Source organism: Trichechus manatus, unplaced genomic scaffold (genome assembly GCF_000243295.1).
Source record: "Trichechus manatus latirostris isolate Lorelei unplaced genomic scaffold, TriManLat1.0 scaffold00007, whole genome shotgun sequence".
NCBI classification, from domain to species: Eukaryota; Metazoa; Chordata; class Mammalia; order Sirenia; family Trichechidae; genus Trichechus; species Trichechus manatus.
The window spans coordinates 18,466,162-18,488,059 of record NW_004443943.1 but is presented as its reverse complement, the minus strand read 5'-3'; the positions used below and the strand labels follow the sequence as shown (position 1 = coordinate 18,488,059).

Below are 21,898 nucleotides of genomic sequence, written 5' to 3'. Positions count from 1 at the left end.
TGTCAACATTTATCAAAATCCTTAACAATGTTCATAATCTTTGTCCCAATAATTCCAATTCTGAGAATTCTAAATAAAGTATTTTACATGAGATATTCATCACAGCATTATCAATAAAAGCAAAACTTTATAAATATCTGAAGCACATATCTATCTAATGGAATATAATACAGCTACTTAAAAATTGATGGTTATAGAAACTGTAAATAACATGAAAAATGTTTAAGATAAAACTGAAAAGAGGAGGAAACAAAACTGTGTGCACAATACTGTTTCATCTATATTACTTCAAAAAGTATAAAAATATCAAAAGAAAATTTACTAAAATGGTAACAATAGTTATGTTTGGATGTTAGAAATATGAGTAATTAAAAAAAATCAATTTTTATGGTTTTTTAAAATATAAGCAATGAGCATGTTAAAAACAACATATTTTAAAATATATAAATACCTATATAAAATGTACATGCCTATATATGTAATTTTTTTTAAGCTTTATCAGACTACCTCATTTTCTTTGGTACCAAAGAAAACTAATTATTGTGCAGATTAAAGATAAACATTTTAGACATTTCAAATACATGCACCATGTTGCTTTAATAAAATTTAATACTCCAAATCTATATTATGAGGCTTTTATGACTTTATAGATCACTGTAATAAAAGACTAATTCAGAGCCCTTCTTTATCTCTCTAATATCCAATTCTAAAGACTTATACAGTACAGTGAAACCTATGAGAGCTGGAACTCGACGGGACTGCTTTGCTTTTCCAGGTCTCACAAGATTTCCACCTTTAACAGGGTGCAGTCTTAACACTTTTCTATCATTTGTTTCAGGGGAAAATATTTGAGGTTTCCTTCTCTGACAGGTTTTCACCTTACAAAGGATCCGGCTTTCACAGGTTTTACCATAACAGCCTTTTGCTTCTCTGGGTACTCCCTGTGGTGCACAAAGAAATCTATATTTTGAGGAAAATATCCCGTACCCTGGACCTTTCTTCCTACCTTTTCCTGTCTTCTGTTCCCAGTTTGGCTCCTGGTGAGCTGTCACACTGGGAAGATTCAATAAATAAATTTACATTAAGACGCTAATGACAGACCAGACTTAGTGGCTACTCCTCCCAACAGGAATTCACATTTTAATAGGGAAAAGCTTTAACCAAGAGAAATAAGCCATCAATGGTAGATTTTTAAATAGTCTGATGAGGAAATAATTTTTAGGTTGGGGAATCACTTTTGTACCTTTAGATAGTGCCATTTAACTCTTGCCTATACTGACTACTATAAGGTTGCCCTTGTGTCAAAATAGTTACCAGTCACTATTCTACCGTATCAATTCTAAGTTATATGGCCATTTACAAGTTAAAATGTTGAGAAGCACCCATAAATCGATAACACCAATTGAATCTTCAATGCCTCCTCATTTGCTTCCATGCTCTGTGGAAGACAGCCTGTGGCAGAGTCTACACCTGATATCTTAAGTGTGAGTGATACACATAGAAAACTGCTCAGAGAAATTTAAATAAACCTCTAGCTCTTCAGATCTTTTTCTTACAAACATGAAAAGTCACAGCCCAAGGTGGAAAAAAGTACTAAAAAGGTACATGAAATTGTACAAACGCAACTAATAGAATATGTCAAAATGACTAGCTATATAGACTAATCCTTGAGCCAATATCTACCCAATATCAAATAATAATTCTGGCACTCACTCTTCAAGTGGCAGTGTGGCTTTGGAACCCCCTTGGTAGACATAGCAATAAAATTTCTTCTAATACTCCCATACCCAGTATAAGCTGACTTTAGGATGTCACCAGTCACTCAAATCTTCTATCCCACTCTGTGACAGAAAAAAATACTCACCTCTGGAAACTGAATTACTGAGGGATAAGCAATTCTTATTTTTTATAGTATTTTGATGTATTAAAATTTATGCCTTAGAACTCTTTTTCTATTTTTGGACAAGACAGAAATATTTTTTTTGCTCTATGCTTCTCTTTTTATTTTAAGACGCTACAGCCAACCTTCCCCCTAATTTTTTAAAGCTGTGAGTAGATGATCATGTCTCAAAAGCAGACGCTCAAAATACATAAGTAACTCACTCTCTAGGTAGACTAAGCATTTAAATGTAGAGTTTAAAGCTGAAATAAAAAGTCACTTATTCTGATATTAGATAATGTGCATAACTCTATTGTGCTGTATAGCAATGAAAATGAACCCTGGTGGCACAGCGGTTAAGGGCTCAGCTGCTAATTGAAAAGGTAGGCAGTTCGAATCCACCAACTGGACCGTGGGAGAAAGATACGGCAGTCTGCTTCCTGTAAAGATTTACAGTCTTGGAAACCCAATGGGGCAGTCCGACTCTGTCTTATAGGGTCACTATGAGTCAGAATTGACTCAAGGGCAACAGGTTTTATGGCAATGAAATGAGTGGTATGGGGTGATAAGGACAGGACCAGAGATAAACTTCACTCAGCTTCATAAAGTCAGCCTGACTGCTACCCCAGTTTCTATGGGGCTTATGCATATTGGCTTCCTAAGAACCAACAAAACATCTTTCACCTTCCTTGGGTATATTTCTCAGTTCTCCAAGAGATATACTTTTTGTTATATATTCTAATCTTTTATTTTCTTCCATTTGATTTTCATAAAACTTAGAATGTGTTTCAGTGGCTTTAGGGGTTTACTCTTAAGGACACCCCTAACTCCACTGTAGTTCTTATCAGCATTACACTGGTTACCTGGAGATGGAATATGATCTCTACAAAATGATGTCCAACAAGCTCCAGTACTTTGGGTCTGTGAGAGGCCTTCCCGCTACATTTACAAATATAAGAAATTGATTTAGGAGTGATGATTGAGGGGTGTCTTGTTTCCCTTATCTTCGACAGGCTTACACACTTTTTTGGGAATAGAGTACGAATTTTACTTTTAATATTTCCTGATTATGCTATAACAATTCACAAGACATTTGACTTATTTATTGAATTATTTATTATACTGATTATAGTCAACATAAATATGTTTTCATAGCTGGCTTACCCTTGCGATGCTTATCATCTGTTGTTCTGAGTCTCTTTGAATAATGATTTTTTTTGCAGCTATAGAAATAACGAATGGGTACTGACAGAAGGAAAACCTGCTCAACAAGTGAAACAGAAAAAGCAAAATGGTGTATTTTTAGCAAAAAGGTATTCCTTCTAATAATATAAAACATTACTTTTGAATTGTGTTTTACCATTTACAAAATGATTTTATGTGGATCATTCAATTACTAAATGTGCAGGAAAGGAAGCTAGATCTATTTGGCACATGAAATATGTGCTAATCACTTATATTTACACAAATAATTTCAGTTTATTTATAATCACCTATATATCATTACCTGTGAAGAATACGGCCAACACAAGTACCAGGAGGCAGAAATGTTGACGAAGAAATGTCATGTGCTCAACTTAATAAAAGAACTCACTATTATGTGGCTATTTCTGTTGTGTGAGCTTCAGAAATGAGGAAATCTAGCATTAACTACAGCTGGTAAAAAGCAAAGTAATACACTGAAGATCAATAAAATAACAGTTAGAAAAAAGAATGTTGCTGTTAGTACTATAATTAAAAGGCGCAGTAATATGAAATAGTATATATTTATAAAGACAACATTATAATTAAAGGTTATGAATATAACAACTCTCCTGGGTCACAGCTCATTCTGTTATATACAAAAGCCACAGAGAAATGCATGGTGAATTACTTATTGGTGACTATTATGGCAGTAAAAACACTTCCAGACTTAAGACTCCATCAGAAGTAATTGCAATGAATTCATCCAGTTATAGTTGGAATCCATCCAAGTGTAGTTAAGCGGTGCATCTGTGACCACTGGGTACAATGAGGAATAAGGAGATAGTCTTTGTGTGAACTAAAAATGAAACGCTTTCCCCTTAGGACAAAACTGTCAAAACAAAAACAGTAGGAGTTGTTCAGTACTATGTGTAATAATTTTGGATCACTAAATGCTAACCAAAAATTTGGAAATGAAAAGAAAATGTAATGAACTTGGTGAGATATATGATATTGACCGTATTATGTACATCAAAACAGTGCTTTTCAACCTTTCGCTTGTCATGTCACAAATTGCTAGAGGTAACTTGCCTTAGGGCTCCAGGTCCCCCCCAGGTCTAGGGTGGCAGGATCATAACTCCTATCTAACTCATTTTGGTAAACCAGTGCTATGGCACACTGGTTAGAAGACACTCTGCATTAAAAGATGCCACTAAAATATGCACAATGACTCTTGGAGTTCTTCTATGATTTTGCCCACAGCATTACAACTGCATCAAAATGGGAGGAAAAGCATCTTGGTAAAATAAACTTGGCTAAGAAAATATCCATCAGACTAACTGCGGTCCTCAGACACTGGATTCTTATTCAGTTCTAAGTACTGAGTATAGACTGAAATACGCCCAGAAGGTCATTCCACTTTTAGGCCAATTCTGGCAGAGAGGTTCCCTGGTGAGTTTAACCCATTTAGGAACTAATCTGGGGTTTTGGGGTTATTTATACCTATGCCATATCTTTTAGTCAGCATCCTCTAGAATAAATGCAATCTCCTGGATATCACATGCCCTGGCAATATGTTATGTTTTGGATAGTCTTGCTAGTTTAATCCAAACTAGAAGTGTATTAAAGAATTTGATCAGGTGTTTTGAAAATCCATTCCACTATATTAATAAGTAAATAAATATGTAACAAACATTCTTTATGTAGTGTATGTAAAAGACAATAACTGTTCAATGTGCTAGATCAGGCATTGGCAAAATATATTCCATGGGACAAATACAGCCTAGCACCTGTTTTTGTAAATAAAGTTTTTTTGGGACACAGACACACCCATTTGTTTACATATTGTCTAAGGCTGCTTTCATGCTACAATGGCAGAACGAAGTCCTTATGGCCTACAAAGCTGAAAATATTTACCACCTAGCCCTTTACAGAAAATCTTGTTGACCCCTGTGCTGGATGGCGGCACAGAGAATAAGATACAGGAAATTACATACCAAGAGAGAGTTTTTCCCTTCTTGATAAGATGCTATTTATCAAACCGAAATCAAATTAACATGTACACAAATTCAAAATGGTAACAGAAAAAGAAAATGCTTTAAGAAATATAATGATATTCCATTGCTGAATATCTTAAGTTTATATGTGAATGTATGTACATATTTTAATTTATTCATACATACTAAAAATTAAGCCACTATTTTTAATAATATTTCATTCAGGTGAATAATCAAATGAGCTTTCACTCTTACCTGTGAGAGTTTCCAAAGCTCTGCCAGGTGTGATATTCTTCCATGAGATCAATGTGATCCAATGTAGAATTATAGAAATCAGTATAAGAAATAAGGTGAGGGTGAACCAAATTGTTTGCTGTATCTGTAAAGATAAGTTGTAACATAATGATCTTTTCCAACATGCACGTGATTTATTCTAATAATGAAAAGAACATTTTAATGTCCACCACATAGCCTTTATCTAGAAATCTCTATTTCAAGCAACTGTAGCTCCAAACAGAAAAGGTAATTTTTAAATTGGTCCAAATGCATCCAATAATTTTTTGCTTTTTTAAAAAAAACTTGTAGTGGTAATTATAATAGTAGTAAAGAGAGTACACAGATGGCTATCGACTCATACTATTTTCCCATCAGTGTGTTCTCTCCTAGCAGTCCTCAGTAACTAATGGAAGTTCCTGTTTTCTCAGGAATCCTACTCAGCAGGCCATATGCAGCCAATAGCCATAATACAGAATAAAACAAAACAAAAAAACCAAACCCACTGCCGTCAAGTTGATTCAACTCACAGTGAATCTATAGGACAGAGAAGAACTGCCCCATAGCGTTTCCAAGGAGTGGCTGGTGGTTTTGAACTGCTGACCTTTTGGTTAGCAGCTGAATGCTTAATCACTTCACCACCAGGGCTCCACTAATACAGAATACTGCCCGGTAAAGGCATAAAGCTTCTTTCATGCTTATAAATTAACTGTGAAATGCATTATCAAACTAGAAAATAAATAACTCTTTCCTTTGAAGGAATAGCCAGAAGTTGAATAATGCCTCTATACATAGTACTTTGAGATCCTTAAGGAAATATCCCTAATATTTAATAAAAGAAAAATAATAATAAAAACCTACTAAGTAAAGCCAACACTTTAGATGCTGATGGAATCCACCAGGAACACTTTGCTATAGGTGGAAATTCTTCAGGCTTTGCAGGAAACAGGCGTAAAGAAATAAATTGCAGCAATCTTTCTACCAATTGTTTGAACCTCTTCTGGGATAATCTGGTAAAGATTTTGAAATAATTCCAATCAAAATTCACATTTCCTATTTTGGCAATATGTTTGCTAGGTATCAAACTACATCCTATACACATAAAATCTTAGACATTCCCCAAAATTCTATTCCTTAAATGCCCCAGCATTTGAAGAATCACAAAATCTTATCTTGAATATGGTTTCTAAAAAATAAACAAATTGCTATAAAGTTAGTATCAAGCATATTTAATTTTTTAACTTTCAACATATTTAAAATTAATTTTAAAAATATTTTACCTATGGAGAAATGTCATTGTTAATGTATCGTTCTATGAAAAAATGGACTGTGCTTTTACAAGTTGGTATTGATGGTTAACTTATATTTTACAATGACCGATAGGGGTGAGAAGGCACCACGTAAATAATGGTGAGATTTACTGATATACAGACAGGAAATAACAAGACAAATGAAAACAGCAATGCCTGAGCAAATTCAGTCACCGTCTTTGAGATACAAGAAAAACCAAGAATGGGAATGTGCTGTATAGAAAGCAAAAGCAGCTGACAGGAATTCTTAACAGCAGCTTGTGCAAGCAAAATGATTCCGTACGTTAAAAATAGATTTTCAATTATCTTCTATGTAGTACTAAAGTATAGTTTTATAATTGGCTTTTGAAGCATTATAAATTGTATTATATCTAAAAAGCTGAAAACATTTAAATATATTTTATTGTAAAATTACTAATAAAAATCAAACTTAGAGCTGTCAGTCTTTTCATAAAAGTTCTTCATATCATAGAATGATTTACTTTTTAAACCAATGAACTAGGAAATGATGGTCAGCTTCCACTAAGGCAGCTATCTGTCGCAGCAAGTGAGCATAGATGACATACGTAGATGTGTTATTAAATTGAGGATTCTGAAAAAGATATTAAAGATAATTGTGTTAAAATTTTGAAACATGTAAAAGGAAAGACACTAAGCTTAATGAGATAAGCTGTAAATTCATGAAACTAAATTTGAGACTATGAAAGGTGAATATCCTTTGAAACAATAATCTATTTGTTATTTAACAAAGAGACTTTGATTTACACTGTGGTACAGCAGAAAGAACATGGGCTCTGAATTAAAACAGATGTGGGTCTGAGAGCTAATTCCACCACTTACTAGCTGTGTGCCCTTACACATGTTACTTAAACTCTGACTCTCAGTTTCCTCATCTGTAAAATGGGAATGATAATATCTATCTTAGGGGCTGCTCTGAGTAATAATAAAGAAAATGTATGTAAAGCACCTAGCTCAGTGCCTGGTATGAGCAGACATTTTATAAATGGTGGCAATCACTATCATCCAACTAAACAAAAAATCTGAGTTTTCCTTGATTAAAATAAAGAATGCTAGAAAAATGAAATAAAAGCTGATTGTGAAACTCATGTCACTGTGAAATGAGGTGGCCCCTTACCTCACAAAGAATAAGAAGAGGATCACCTAATAGCTCTGACAACTTACAAATGTTAAAAAGACATTGCTTATAAACTAAGCAAAACTTCTAGTTATTTTTCCAAAATCCAAGACTCCATCACAATGTACATCTCAAAACTTCATGGAAAAGATGAATATTATTTAAAAAAAAAAACAAACTGAAATTCTGAAAAAATTGGAGAGCCCTATGTGCTTTTCAAAATTGACTTACTGGCAGCACAGTTCAAAATTGGGGAGTGAGCCCAGCTGGTAGCTTCATCTAGTGATGGTTCATGAGAAGAACTGGATATTATGAACAGAGCTTACTGCTGACTACTTCACTCACCTAAAAACTGACCTTCATGTTGTCATTTGTCTAGCTTTTACTATCTCTACATATATTTCCTTTCTTTTTTTCTAGTTTTCCCTTTTCTCCTCCTACTTTTCTATTACCCCTCCTAACATCTCTCTTAACTGCCTTTTCACCACGCTCCCCTTTTCACCCAGTTTTTTCCTCTCTCCCCTTTCTTCTACGTTTCACCCCAAATAGTTTATTTTACTAGATGTAATATTAAACTAATAAATACTGTATCTTATTTAATATAAATGTTTCTTACCTTTTAAATGAGATAATAACATACATGAATATCTTTTGTAAATTGTAAAGGATAATATAAATACAGTAAGCTAGCTATGGCAAGAACATATTTCTTTCTCAAAAAATAATAAAAACTGAAAATTGATTTTTACTTGTCTGGGCCATAGCTTATTATTATATTTTTTAGTTTATGAATCTGTATCTCTCAAGAGGAAAAAGTTCATTATCTTTGCTGTAGCAAATAGAAACAACAACCTTTATCCTTCCATTAGAATTCTAACTTAAAAAAAAGTTAGAAACCTACTAGTTGGGGGAAATAAAAGAAAGTCTTGGAGCCCATTAAAACTAGTTACAAGAAAGGAGGGTGAATGGAGGAGGAAGAAGCGCTGCCATTCTGCCTGTCCCTGAATACCATGCAGGTAGGCAAGAACTAAATTAAAATTTTAATCTTGTTGGTAATTTAGCTTCCCATTGTTCGTTACAGTGTTAGTCCTCTGGTCACAAGTAACTACAATTCTAAAAAGCATCAATGTGTTGCTCAAAATAATACCTAACATTTGATATTATTTCACTTATACATGCATGGACTGAGATCTGAATAGACAACTTCAACTAAGTTCTTGTTTTCTTACCTGTAAAAGTATAAAATATGCTCTAAGATCATCTTTTGTTCGTGGGCTGAAAAAAAGAAACAAGCATACCTGATTATTGAATGTTTAATCTTGTAGTATCTAATAAACAATGACCAATAAATGCTTCTGTGAGAACTGAGTTGATAAAAGCCAAACAACTATATTTAATTCGTATTATTATTTAATCAGTCACAAGTTGATAACATACCGGGAACACAGTTTCTTTATGCTACTCAGGTTACTTCTGAAGATCCCTAAAGACTGAGTTAACAAGGCTATAACATTTTGTAATGTAAGTATCATGACTAACTCTGGAAACAGTCTAACAAATAATCAACAATTTTAGAGTACTATGTTTTTGTTTTAATAAGGGATAGATGAATCTTCACTTTAGAATACACTTCTGAAGTGAATATATTTAGAAATGTCTGCAAATCAAATCACACTTTAAATGCATCTAGGATGTTTCTAATTAAAAGAATCATATTCTGAACACCTCTGAAAAGTCAGTAACTAATTTTTATTTTTTCCATATTAATCTAGATTTTCAACATTATCAGATTTGACCAAGAGTTTTTGCTATTCCTAAGGTTAATAAGTATTTCTTTCTTGCCCTCTCAAGATGTATTTGATACTCTCTCATAAATAGACTGCAGTAAATTCTTGAATTAAAAATGGTTTATCTCTATAATAATTAGATGTAATTCAAGACCCTTGACTAGATCCCAAATTGAAAAACAAACCCTTACGTTAACACTCTTGGGACAACAGAGGAAATTTAAATGTGGACGGCATTTTAGAGCACGTTACTATATCAACGTTAAATTTATTTGGTGTGATAATGGTGTTATGGTTATGTAGGAAAATGTTCTTAGGAAATATATGCTGAAGTAATTAGGGGTGAAGTGTCATGATGTCTTCAACTTACTAAAAAAAAAATCACACACACACACACACACATAGAGGAAAAGAAAGCAAATACAAATGAGGCTCAAGGTATGAGTGTACATTCTATTCTTTAACTTTTCTGCAGTTTGAAATCTTTCAAAATTAAAAGTTGGGAATAAAAAGGTTCACCTCTAAGTACCTCCTTCAATTTCCTTTCAGGGAATAAAGTGACCAAATGATTATCTACTTTTTAGTTAAAGTTACAAAATAAACCTGAAAACATAAATCATTGCTCAAAACGTACTAGATGCACCTTAAAAAAAAATTGAAGTTATATAAACTGAAATAGAAGTGTATGTATTTAAATTTTAAATAAATAAATATATATTTTTAATTAGTCAATAATAGTATTCTTTTGTAAAAGAATTATCTTGACTAAATAATGATTTAAATTATTTAGGTTTAAAAAAAATTTTAATGCCCATATTATTGCACTCTAGGTTCCTGATATAAATACCTACCCCATTTTTGTAAAGCATACATACATGTACACAAAAAATTTCATATACAATTTTAAAGGATTCATAGACCCCATGAAGCCCATGTATGGATCCTCCTAAGAAACTACAGATCTCAAGTTAAAAAGCTCTGCTGTAAATGGTTTATAACTTTTTTTTGATCAATGTTTTTATTATAACTCAACTAAAATCTTTTCTGACAGATACATACAGGCACATATATTAAAAATATGAGATGTTTAAGTTAAATGCTTACACTGATTAGCTAAATATTAGTTATAATTACCCTTTCCATTCTCTTAGCAAGCTGTTAATGACACCCTTTAATACTGTCTTCTGAATGTCTTGAGGCTGTAGGCAAAAGAAAAATCATAAGGTAATTAGGATTAGCTACTTAGAAAGGTGACTTTTATGTTAATTATATTTACAAATCTGTTTCAATACTTGAAATCAGACTTGATGATGATTATGAAATTGAAATTATGTTTCAATTTCATATTTTAGAACCCTAGGGAGCAACAATGACGTAAGATTACACAGTGAGAATGCTGGCCCCTGGATGTGCAACGTGCAGCCTGCACAACCATATATGGTGTCCCTTTGAAAACCAACAACAGTTTTATAAAACTGAAAAACAAATTTACTTTCCCTGGCTTGACAGGACAAAATCATGAAACCAAGTCCAAAAGCAGCATGTTTAACAATATAAAATGATTGCTTTATTTTGACTATATTTAATCCTACGAGTACCATGTTACAATTAGCAGTGAAACCCACAATCCACTAGTAAGTGGAACCACATTTAAATAAAAATATGGCAACAAGATAAAGATTTTTCATGATAGGATTAAAAGATTTGGAAAGGGCATAAAATAACATTCCTTTATAATTAGTAATTCAAATACTGAAACAAATCTTATTCACTACCAAACATCTAATATAAGAATGAATGAAAAATAATACATTTAGATGATGCTTTAGTTTATAATAAATAATGAAGAAGACCTTCATTAACTAGAAGCTTCAAATAATCATTAAACTTTGTCATTCTTTTGAATGAAAGAAGCAAATGCCAAAGAAACAAGCATATATTATGGGTTTATTTAAAAACCACAACCATGATTTCCAAGACATGTCTGTCTGCACTCATTTAGTCTAATGTCTTAACAACTTATAAATCATTCCTTTCTCTTCCTCTGCTTACAGTGACCCTTTAAACCTAGAAGGCAAACACCACGCTGCTTAACTAACCACTTACTTAGTGTCTGCTCCTGAGCAGTGGAAGGCTGCTGGAGAAAAAACACATAAAAGTACCAACTGGACTCACTTTATGACCACAAATCTCAAAAGGACACTCACACACAACACTGACACTCTTACATTTCCCTAGTTTATTTGCTTTACTACTTTCCAAGACGACTACTTCAAACCTTCTCCTCATGTCTCAAATCTCCAACATCTTATCATCACTCTCAGCTCATGACCTTGCCATACACTTCAGAGAGAAAACAGATGGACCCAGACAAGAACTGATTTTACTGTCCCACCGACACGTGTTCGTACCAACTTGCTTGCATCTGCACTTGATCGAAGCCAACCCCTCTACTTGGTCCTATATCCCACCCCCTTCTTGCTTTGTCAAGTACTTGATTATTACTTTTTTTTCTTTTCTCCTCTGTATCATCAATTTCTCCCTCTATGCTAGATCATTCCCATCAGTATAACACCACATGCTAATTCTCACCTGTGCTGATATGCCTCTCCATATCTACTCATCTCCACCCTGCTCTGTGCTCCAGGAGGCTGACTCCTAAGGACTCCATCAACCAGGCTCCTTTACGTTCTGTCTTCTGGTTGGGTTTGGCAATAGGGAGCACTGACAGAAGAGGGAAGAGACTGACGTTGGGGTATTTGTTCTCTCAGCTCCCTCTCTTCAGGGTCACCACAGGCTGGTTGTCATGGGCTGGCTGTGTCCCTTGACTAAAAGTCACAACTTCTGTAAGGCAGCCCTCTCCTCCCTAGCCCATTTCCAGGTTCACTCCTGAGATACTGTACTTTTTTTTTTTTTTTTTTTTTAATGGTTTTCCTCACTCTGGTAACAACTTTAAAGGTACATAGTCCTCGTTAAGTTACCTAATTTGAGTGTGTTGTCTTTTTCCTGCCAGGACCCTAACTAATACATTGTTCATATTAAGAACCCTTCATTGGCCCCAGGCACTCCCAGCTACCACCTCATTTCTCTGCTTTCCTTCATGGAGAAACTCTTTCAAGGTCATCTGTACTCACTGTCTCTACTTCCTCTCCTCTCCTTCTCTCTTCAACCCATTCCAAGTAAGCTTTTGTCCCTACAATTCCACTGAAATGACTCTTTAAAGTCACCAATTATATTTTATTAAAGACAACGGTCAATTCTCTGTCCAAATCTTACTGTACACCCCTCAGCAGCATTTGATAAGGCTGTGACTATTCTTCCTTTAAACATTCTGTTCTTTCCTTTGCTGGTGCCTGAGTATTCTTGATATGGTCATTAAAACAAACAAACAAAAAAACTTTATTAATTCTGATGGGTATGTAGCGTTATTTCCATGTCTTTGATGACAAATGACGCTATGTACCCTTTTATGTGTTTAACAGTGAAGTAATTAGATTGGGAATTAGGGAAAGACATCTGCTACCACTTGTTTTATTCAAAATTGTACAAGAGTTCCTAGCCAGGGCAGTAAGTCAAATAGATACACACAAAGAAGACAAAATAATTGGAAAAAAAGAAATAAAATTCTCATTTTCCACAAATGACAGGATTGTATAAGTAGAAAACTCAAATAAACTACTGATGTACTATTAGAATTAATGAGTGAATTTATCAAGGCCACTATATAAAGCTAAATATATGAAAGTATTTCCCTATACTAGCAACAATTAGAAAAATAAACTACGATATCCTAAAAAAGCAAATACGTAGAAATAAATGTAACAAGAAATGCGTAAGACTTCTAACCAGAAAACTACAAAACATCACCAAGAGAAATTAAAGAAGAACTAAGAAACTGGTGGAATACAGCATGCTCATAGATTGGAAGGATTTAAATTCTTCATAAATTCAACTATAGAAGCGTGGTTCTCAAAATGTGGTTCCTGGATCAGGAGCATCAACATAATCTGGGAATTTATAAGAAATGCAAATTCTAGTCCCACCCTAGACCAACTGTCTTAGTCATCTAGTGCTGCTATAACAGAAACACCACAAATGGATGGCTTTAACAAAGAGAAGTTTATTCTCTCACAGTCCAGTAGGCTACAAGTCCAAATTCAGGGCATCAGCTTCAGGGGAATGCTTTCTCTGCTGGCTCTGGAAGAAGGTCCATGTCATCAATCTTCCCTTGGTCTGGGAGCGTCTCTGCGCAGGAACCTCAGGTCCCAAGGACACGCTCTGCTCCCAGCACTGCTTTCTTGGTGGTATGAGGTTCCTATGTGTCTCTGCTTGCTTCTTTTATATCTCAAAAGAGATTGGTTCAAGACACAATCTAATCTTGTCGACCTTATCAATATAACTGCCACTAATCTATCTTATTACATCATAGTGATAAGAGTTTACAACACATAGGGAAATCACATCAGATGATAAAATGGCAGACAATCATACAATACTGGGAATCATGACCCAGCCAAGTGGACAGATATTTTTGGGGTACACAATTCAATCCATGACACCTACTGAATCTGAAACTCTGTATTTGAATAAGCCTTTCTTGTTATTCTGATACATGCTGACAATTGAGGCCCACTCATCTACAGACCAATGCAATTCCAATACAATCAAATAACTTACTTCCTTTTGCTGAGTAAAGGAAGGATGATTTTATTTCAGAAAGATTTTTTTAAACAAGGACTTGATGTACTTTCTGCTTAATTTTCAGTTAATTAGAAAAATAATAAAAATTACCTACTTTTCTGAGTATTCCAATTAAATTTACTATAAAATTACATCAGAGTTAGTAATTGTGTTACAAGGTGATTCTTAAAATATTTGTGGAGCTGCTTCTGAAATACAGAAGAGACACAGAATGATACAACTGACGTGTTCATAAATGATACTTACAGTATTAAGTAAGGCATCATATACAGCATTCACAAATTTAGCATTAATCCCAGAGTCTTCAATGGTATTAAATGAGGCAGTGGTATCTTTCTGCAAATCCAATTAAATAGTTAAGTGCATAGAACATTTTATGGACTATTCTTACTAATATTTGAACCATAACTATACTTTCATAATTTCTACTATTTTTTGTCTGATGGTAAAAATGAACTGTTAGTGCAAAATTGCAGAAAATAAAAATGAATGTATAAAAATTATTTTAATAACTTTATTTTGTAAAACTGAAATAATGGAGTCAAACATTAACACTATAAATAAAAACAATACAAATAAAAATTTTTATGATATCACTTAAGTAATATTTGATTATTCATGATACATATGATTACAGAAATCAATACACATATGTTTGGTTAAGCAGTTATCTAAGTCAATATTAGGCAGAAAATAAGGTAAATTTATCATATCTTTCTTGGAAAATTTAAAAATAAAAGTGAATTTAAAATGTGTTTTATGTATTATTACCTTAAATGCAGCATTTAGTTCTGGGAAAGAATCAAATGTTGTTAGATAAAAATCATGTACTGCTTTCCAATCCCCTGATGACTTAACCTTTTCTACATCTTCCCTAAAATAAGAACATACATTAACCACATATAGATATAAATATTATTCAGATAAGACAGCATTCCAAAAACCAAAACCCCACTGCCGTCGAGTCGATTCCGACTCCTAAAAATAGCATTACTTCTTTATAAGTAAATGTAACCGAATGTATACTTTGAAATACTGCAAATGAATACAGAAATATGTGCCAGTTAGTTAATGTAAATGCAGTTTACAAATTTATAATTCTTAATTGCATTAAGATATTAATTCACCTTCAACTTTTATACTTATCTGCTTTAAAAAAAAAGGTCATTTTTGACATGCCCCTTCCAATTATCACTATCTCTTTCCTTCCCATCACAGACAAAGTTCTTGAGACAGTTTGTCTACCTTTTGTCTCTACATTCTCATTCCCAATTTACCCCTTCAAGTATCCATCTGGATTTTTTGATTGGTGACATAGTTTTTATATTATGTACCACATAGTAGACAAAGCCTTATTTTTTAAAAAAGCCACATTTTATCACCACTTCTATCTCCTTTTGTCTGTTTTGACTCATTCTTTCTTCCTTAGCGTTTCCCTTCTTTTGCTGAAACCTACCTACTCCTTACTTATTATTCATACATTTGCTTTCACCTTCAACTTGAGACATCTGGTCATTTGTGTCTTCACTTTTTGCTAATACCTTGATAATGATCAATTAATTCTTCAAAGATATTAAATTATGTACAATGCTGACATGGAGATGACTACATGTATACATATCATGGTGAGTTGAAACTTACTGAAAGTCTTTCATAGTTTTGGGCTGGATAGGAAGGGTAGGTTCTGGAAGGGCTGAGGCCTTCATTTCGGATGATAATGCATCTATAGACAGGCGCTGTTTTTGTCTAACATCAAGGCAAATAGGTGGTAGGTCTCTCACTGTGAAGTATAAAAAAGCATGCAATGTAATTAATCATAAATTTTTTCCAAATTATAAACTACAAGGCTAGTTTATAATTTGACATGGATAGAAAACAAACGAATTATTTTGTATTGCATTCACTTTGGGATCAGGTACCAGAAAACCTACCATAAGTGAAAGGAACTTATTAGAGAATCTATTGTCTCCCCCGCACCCACAACAGATATTAGGCTGTATCTTACATCAATGTGTATATTTAATATGGAGCTTCTTCCCTTCCTCCCTTCTCCCAAAAAGTTGTCTGTGGATGTGTGGATGTATGGATGTAATACAGAGTTTCTTTCCCCTCTTCCCTTCCAAAAGTTGTCTTTCAGGGAATATTTCAATGAGGCTGAAAGTTTTTAATGTTTATTAGCCTTTTGAAAATATGCAAATTATTTAAGTCCTCTGCAGGTTGTTATTGGAGTTTTAACATTATTCTTATCAAAAATCTGCATAAATTTTTAATATATTTTTCTTTTCTGCAAATATTTTCCAGTTCACTATTTGCCTTTTGTTGCATTTTATAAACTTTTAATTGTAAAATAAAACAAGTACAGGAAAATCTCACAAATATGTGTGTTAATGAATTAATATAAGGCAAACACCTTTGAAACCACCAACTAACCAAGAAATAGAATGTTACCAGTCCCCTCCCAGAAGTTCCATCATGTTCCCCATCTCAGTCAAAATCTCCTTTCTCCCCACAAAAGTAAACACTATCCTAATTTTATCATGCAATTACTTCCTTGTGTTTCTTTATAGCTTTGTCACTCGTGTGCACCCCTAGACTATATAGTTTAGTCTTGCTTTAAAAAAAAAAAAAAAAAAAAAAAAACTTGATGTCTTTTAAGTCTCTTTTAATCTACAGGTTTCCTCCTTCATTCTTTCTTTTCCTAACAATTTACCTGTGGAAGAACCTGGGCCACTTACCCTGTAAAGTTTTCTACAGTCTGGATAGTGCTGACTGCGTACTCATGGTATAGGTCAACATGTTCCTCTGTCCTCTGTATTCTTGGAAATAAGTTGTTGACTCCAGAGCCTTGACCAGATTCAATGTTTAGTCTTTTGGAAAGACCAAAAGTGGTGTGGTGTCCATTTATCAGCAGTTATATGTTTGGCTGTCTCTCTTTTTGTGATGCTAGCAGCCAATGATGCCCAATGCCTAGATCAATTAATTCACTAAACCAAAACTAAACAAAACTCGTTGACGTCAAGTCACTTCTGACTCACAGCAACCCTACGGGACAGAGTAGAGTTGCCCCATAGGGTTTCCAAAAAGCGTCTGGTGGATCTGAATTGCCAACCTTTTGGTTAGCAGCTGGGCTCTTAACCACTGCACCATCAGGGCTCCATTAATTCACTAGGAGTTTGTAAACTGCTGACAATATAACTATATAGTTTCTTTTTCATTTATTAGTTTGAACACTTTGCTATCATTTGGTTACCAAGCAGTACAATTCATATAGGAAGGGCAGAATAGATGCTTGATTCTTTTATTTACCAGTTTTAAAAATAATGAATTGATTCTCTATTATCTTCTGAAGATTTTTTTTAAGCTGGTATGAATTCATCTATTTAAACATATTTAACAGATTTCCATCTGTTATAAATTAAATTGTATCCCTCATTTGAAGATGATTTGATTATAAACATGGAAAAATACAAAAGAATTTACACACAAATAATTAGAAATTATAGAAGGGTTTAGCAAGGTGGATAGATTAAAAAAATTCAATATACAAAAGTCAACTGCATTAATAAATATCAGCAACAAACAACTAGAAAACATATTTTAAATGAAGACAACATCTACAAAACCATAAAAAAAACAAGCATCAAGGAATAAATGCAAAAATCTCTATAGAAAGAATAGTAAAATTTTGTTGAGGGACATTAAAGACCTAGGTAAACAGAAAGATAGACCATGTTTATGGCTAGAAAGGGTGAATATCATAATGATATAAATTTCCTCTCAATTGATCTATAGATTCAATGTAATTAAATAAAAATTCCAGCAGTATTTTGGAAGACCAAGGAGATAAGAATAGCCAATTCCTTTCTAAAGAAAGAATAAGAGGATCTTGCCCTTCCAGATATCAGAACTTCTGAAGCTATAGCAACTAATACAATGTTTTACTGGCACAAGATTACAAGAGCATACAAATGACCAACAGAATAGACAGCCAGAATCATAGTCATACATATATGACACTTCAGTAAATGAAATATATGGCAGATCACTGAAAAAAGGAAGGATGTGAAAATATGGTTAACCATGTAGAGAAAAAAATGAAGTTGGATCCTTATCTCCTACCTTAAGAACTTAAATGTCAAAAACAAAACTACAGAATAGGAGAATATCCTTCAACTCTGGGATAGTTTCTTTTAAAAAAATTAAAGAGCACAACTAGAAAATAAAAAACTGATGTTTTTGACTATGTTAAAATTAAGAACTTCTAATCATCAAAAGATACTGTTAAGAAAGTAAAAAGTTACAAATTCAGAGAAACTATTTGAAACACATATAACAAGGGATTAGTATCAAGAATATACAGTATTTCCTAAACATCAGTAAGAAAAAGAAAAACAACTCAATAGAAAATGTGCAAAAGAATCAAGTAGGAATTTTGAAGAGGAAACACACGTACATACATGAAGATACGTTTAGTCTCATTAGGATTAAGGAAATGGAAGTAAAGAACACAATGAGAAACCATTTTATACCCATCTGAATGACAAAGAATTAAGATGTCTGATAATTGTAAATGTTGGAGAAGATGTGGATCAGTAGGGTATTTCATGTAGGAGTATGTTGTTGTTAGGTGCCACTGAGTCGGTTCCAACTATTGTGACGTTATGTATAACAGAATGAAACATTGCCCAGTCCTGCACCATCCTCACAATTGTTGCTATGTTTGAACCCATTGTTGCAGTCACTGTGTCAATCCAGCTAAGAGTATAAATTGGTACAAATGCTTTGAAAAACTGAAAAACACTTTGGTATCATCTCATAAAGTTAAACATTCATACACCCTACCCGTTGCCGTCGAGTCAATTTGGACTCATAGTGACCTTACAGGACAGAGCAGAATTGTCCCATAGGGTTTCCAAGGAGCAGCTAGTGGATTCAAACTGCCGACCTTTTGGTTAGCAGCCTGAGCTCTTAACCATTGTGCTATCAGGGCTCTTCTCAGCATATTCCACTCCGAAACAAATACCCAAGAGAAATTTTGCATAAGTACATCAGAAGACATGCACAAGAATGTTCAGAGCAGCACTGTCTCAACAGAAAAAAATCTGAAAATGACCCAACTATCCAGTAACCAGAGAATTGATAAATGTACTGTGGTATATTTATACAATGGAATATTACACAACTGTCAGTGCAAATGAACTATAGTTACAACAATTTGGATAGATCTTATCAAAATAACTTAATGTTGAGTGAAAAAAACAAATATAAAACAGATTACATTCAATATCATGCAGCCCTTTTTATGTTACAAAACCAACTAAAACACAACTATATGCTTTTAATAAATATACAGATGTGAACTAAAACTACATAAAAAGGAAAGCACGGAAATGATGAATATAACATTTAGGATAGTGATTATCTTGCATTAAGCAGCAGCACATAAGTATATAGATAGGTTTATTATTGTCAGTGTTTTAGTATTCAAGTTGGGTAGTGGGCTCACAAGTGTATGTTACATTATACTATTTTGTTACCTTACACTTTATTATGTTACACTATATCATATGATATTAGGCTATATTATATATCATTTCCTATCCTATTCTATTCTATCATTCAAATAAAGCAATCAATAGGGCCATGCATGGGTCAATGATTACAGTGTCAGGAACCAGAATTATGATTAATCAAATTCTGTACAGCTGAGGATCCAAAAAAGAGTTACATCTAGAGTTACTATACTTAATTTTTTAAATTAAACTTAATTCTGAGGTAATTGTAGAATCATATGCAGTTTTAAGAAATACTACAAAGAGATTCTGGTAACCCTTTACCAAGTTTCCCCTAATGGTAACATCTTGCAAAACTTCAGCATAATATAGAATACTGACATTGCTACAGTCAAGATATTTCCATCACCACAAAGATCCACCATGCTGCCTTTTTATAGCCATACCCACTTCCTTCCCGCCTCCACTCACCATTAACCCCTGACAACCACTAACCTGGTCTCCATTTCTATAATTTTGTCATTGCAAAGATATCATATAAATGGAATCATACATACGTAACCTTTTGGGATTAGCTTTTTTCACTCAGCATAATTCTTTGGAGATTCATCCATGTTGCTGCATATATCAATAATGTATTTCTTTTTAGTGCTGAGTAGTAGTCCACGGAATGAATGTACCAGTTTAACCATTCACCCATTGAAGACACCTGTATTGTTCCTAGTTTTGCTGTATTACATAAAGCTGCTAAACACATTTGTGTACAGGTTCTTCATTTCTTTAGGATATATGCCCAGGAGTACAAGTGCTGGATTGTATGATAGTTGCATGTTAGTTCTTTAAGAAACTGCCCAATTGTTTTTCAGAGTGGCTGTACCATTTTATATTCCCACCAGCAATGTATGAGTGATCTAGTGTCTCCATATCCTTGCCAGCATTTGGTGTTGTCACTATTTTAGTTATTCTGACAGTTGCTTAATGATATCTCAGTGTGGTTTTAATTTGCATTTCCCTAGTGGCTGATATTGAACATCTTTTCATGTGCTTACAACCTCTTCAATGAAATGTCTTGTCAGGTCTTTTGCCCAGGTTCTAAATGGACTGTTTACTGTTTTTACTGTTGAATTTTGAGGGTTCTTTATATATTCTACATAGTAATCCTTTGTCATATATGTGGTTTGCAAATATTTTCTCCCACTCTGTAGCTTGTCTTTTCATCCTCTTAACAGGGACTTTCGCACAGTGAAAGTTTTTAATTTTCATGAAGTCTTACTTGTCAATTTTTCCTTTTACAGATTGTGCTTTTGGTGTCAAGTCTAAGAACTCTTTCCTAGTCTTAGATGCCAAACAATTTCTCCAATGATTTTGTTTGTCTCTAGAAATTTTTATAATTTTACATTTAAGTCCGTGATTCACTTCCAGTTAATTTTTTATAAGGTGTGAAATTGGGTCAAAGTTTATTTATTTTGCCTAAAGATACATTCCAGGACCATTTGTTGAAAAGGCTATCCTTCCTCCATAAAACTGCTTTTGTACCCTTGTCAAATTTCAGTTGTGTGGGTCTACTTCTGGGCTCTCTACTTCGTGCCATTGATCTTTGTATCTACCCCTCCACTAATACCACACAGTCATAAAACCAGGCAGACCGATTCTTCCCACTTTCTTCTTCTTTTTCACAATTGTTTTAGCTATTCTAGTTCCTCTGTCTTTCCACATAGATGTTAGAATAATCTTGTTACACAAAATCTTGCTGAGATTTTCATAGGAATTCCATTAATCGTGTATATCAATTTGGGGAGAACTGACATCTTTACTATGTTAAGTTTTCCAACACACGAACAAGATGGTCTCTCCATTTATTTAGGTCTTGAATTCTTTCATCAACATTGTGTAACTTTCAGCATACAAATCTGAATTTACACCTATTTATTTTATTCTTTTTTGAGCAAATGTAAATACTTTTTATGTCAGTTGTATTTAGTGGGAGAAGTAGGGAAAAGTTATGTCTACCATCTTCCCAGAAGTGGGAGTCTCCTACCACTGTATTTAATTTTTGCATACATTTAGTTGTAAAAAGTTACCCTATGTTCTACCATAGTTTTGGCAATCTATTTTCCTTTT

The 21,898-nt window shown here is 33.6% G+C and overlaps 1 protein-coding gene across 2 annotated transcripts in view; it reads right to left on the bottom strand.

The window, feature by feature from the left end:
- HECTD2 (HECT domain E3 ubiquitin protein ligase 2) overlaps nucleotides 1-21,898 on the bottom strand; it is a 92,423-nt gene that overhangs the window by 20,694 nt on the left and 49,831 nt on the right. The window contains exons 3-11 of one of the 2 annotated variants that reach the window (XM_004369923.2): nucleotides 15,906-16,044; nucleotides 15,036-15,138; nucleotides 14,511-14,600; nucleotides 10,698-10,762; nucleotides 9,006-9,051; nucleotides 7,124-7,233; nucleotides 6,193-6,341; nucleotides 5,314-5,437; nucleotides 3,044-3,140 (exon numbers count right to left, since the gene is read on the bottom strand). In XM_004369923.2, the coding sequence (XP_004369980.1) occupies nucleotides 3,044-3,140; nucleotides 5,314-5,437; nucleotides 6,193-6,341; nucleotides 7,124-7,233; nucleotides 9,006-9,051; nucleotides 10,698-10,762; nucleotides 14,511-14,600; nucleotides 15,036-15,138; nucleotides 15,906-16,044 (923 nt within the window). The remainder of the gene's footprint in view (nucleotides 1-3,043; nucleotides 3,141-5,313; nucleotides 5,438-6,192; nucleotides 6,342-7,123; nucleotides 7,234-9,005; nucleotides 9,052-10,697; nucleotides 10,763-14,510; nucleotides 14,601-15,035; nucleotides 15,139-15,905; nucleotides 16,045-21,898) is intronic. The other variant, XR_002825533.1, reaches the window with a different exon arrangement.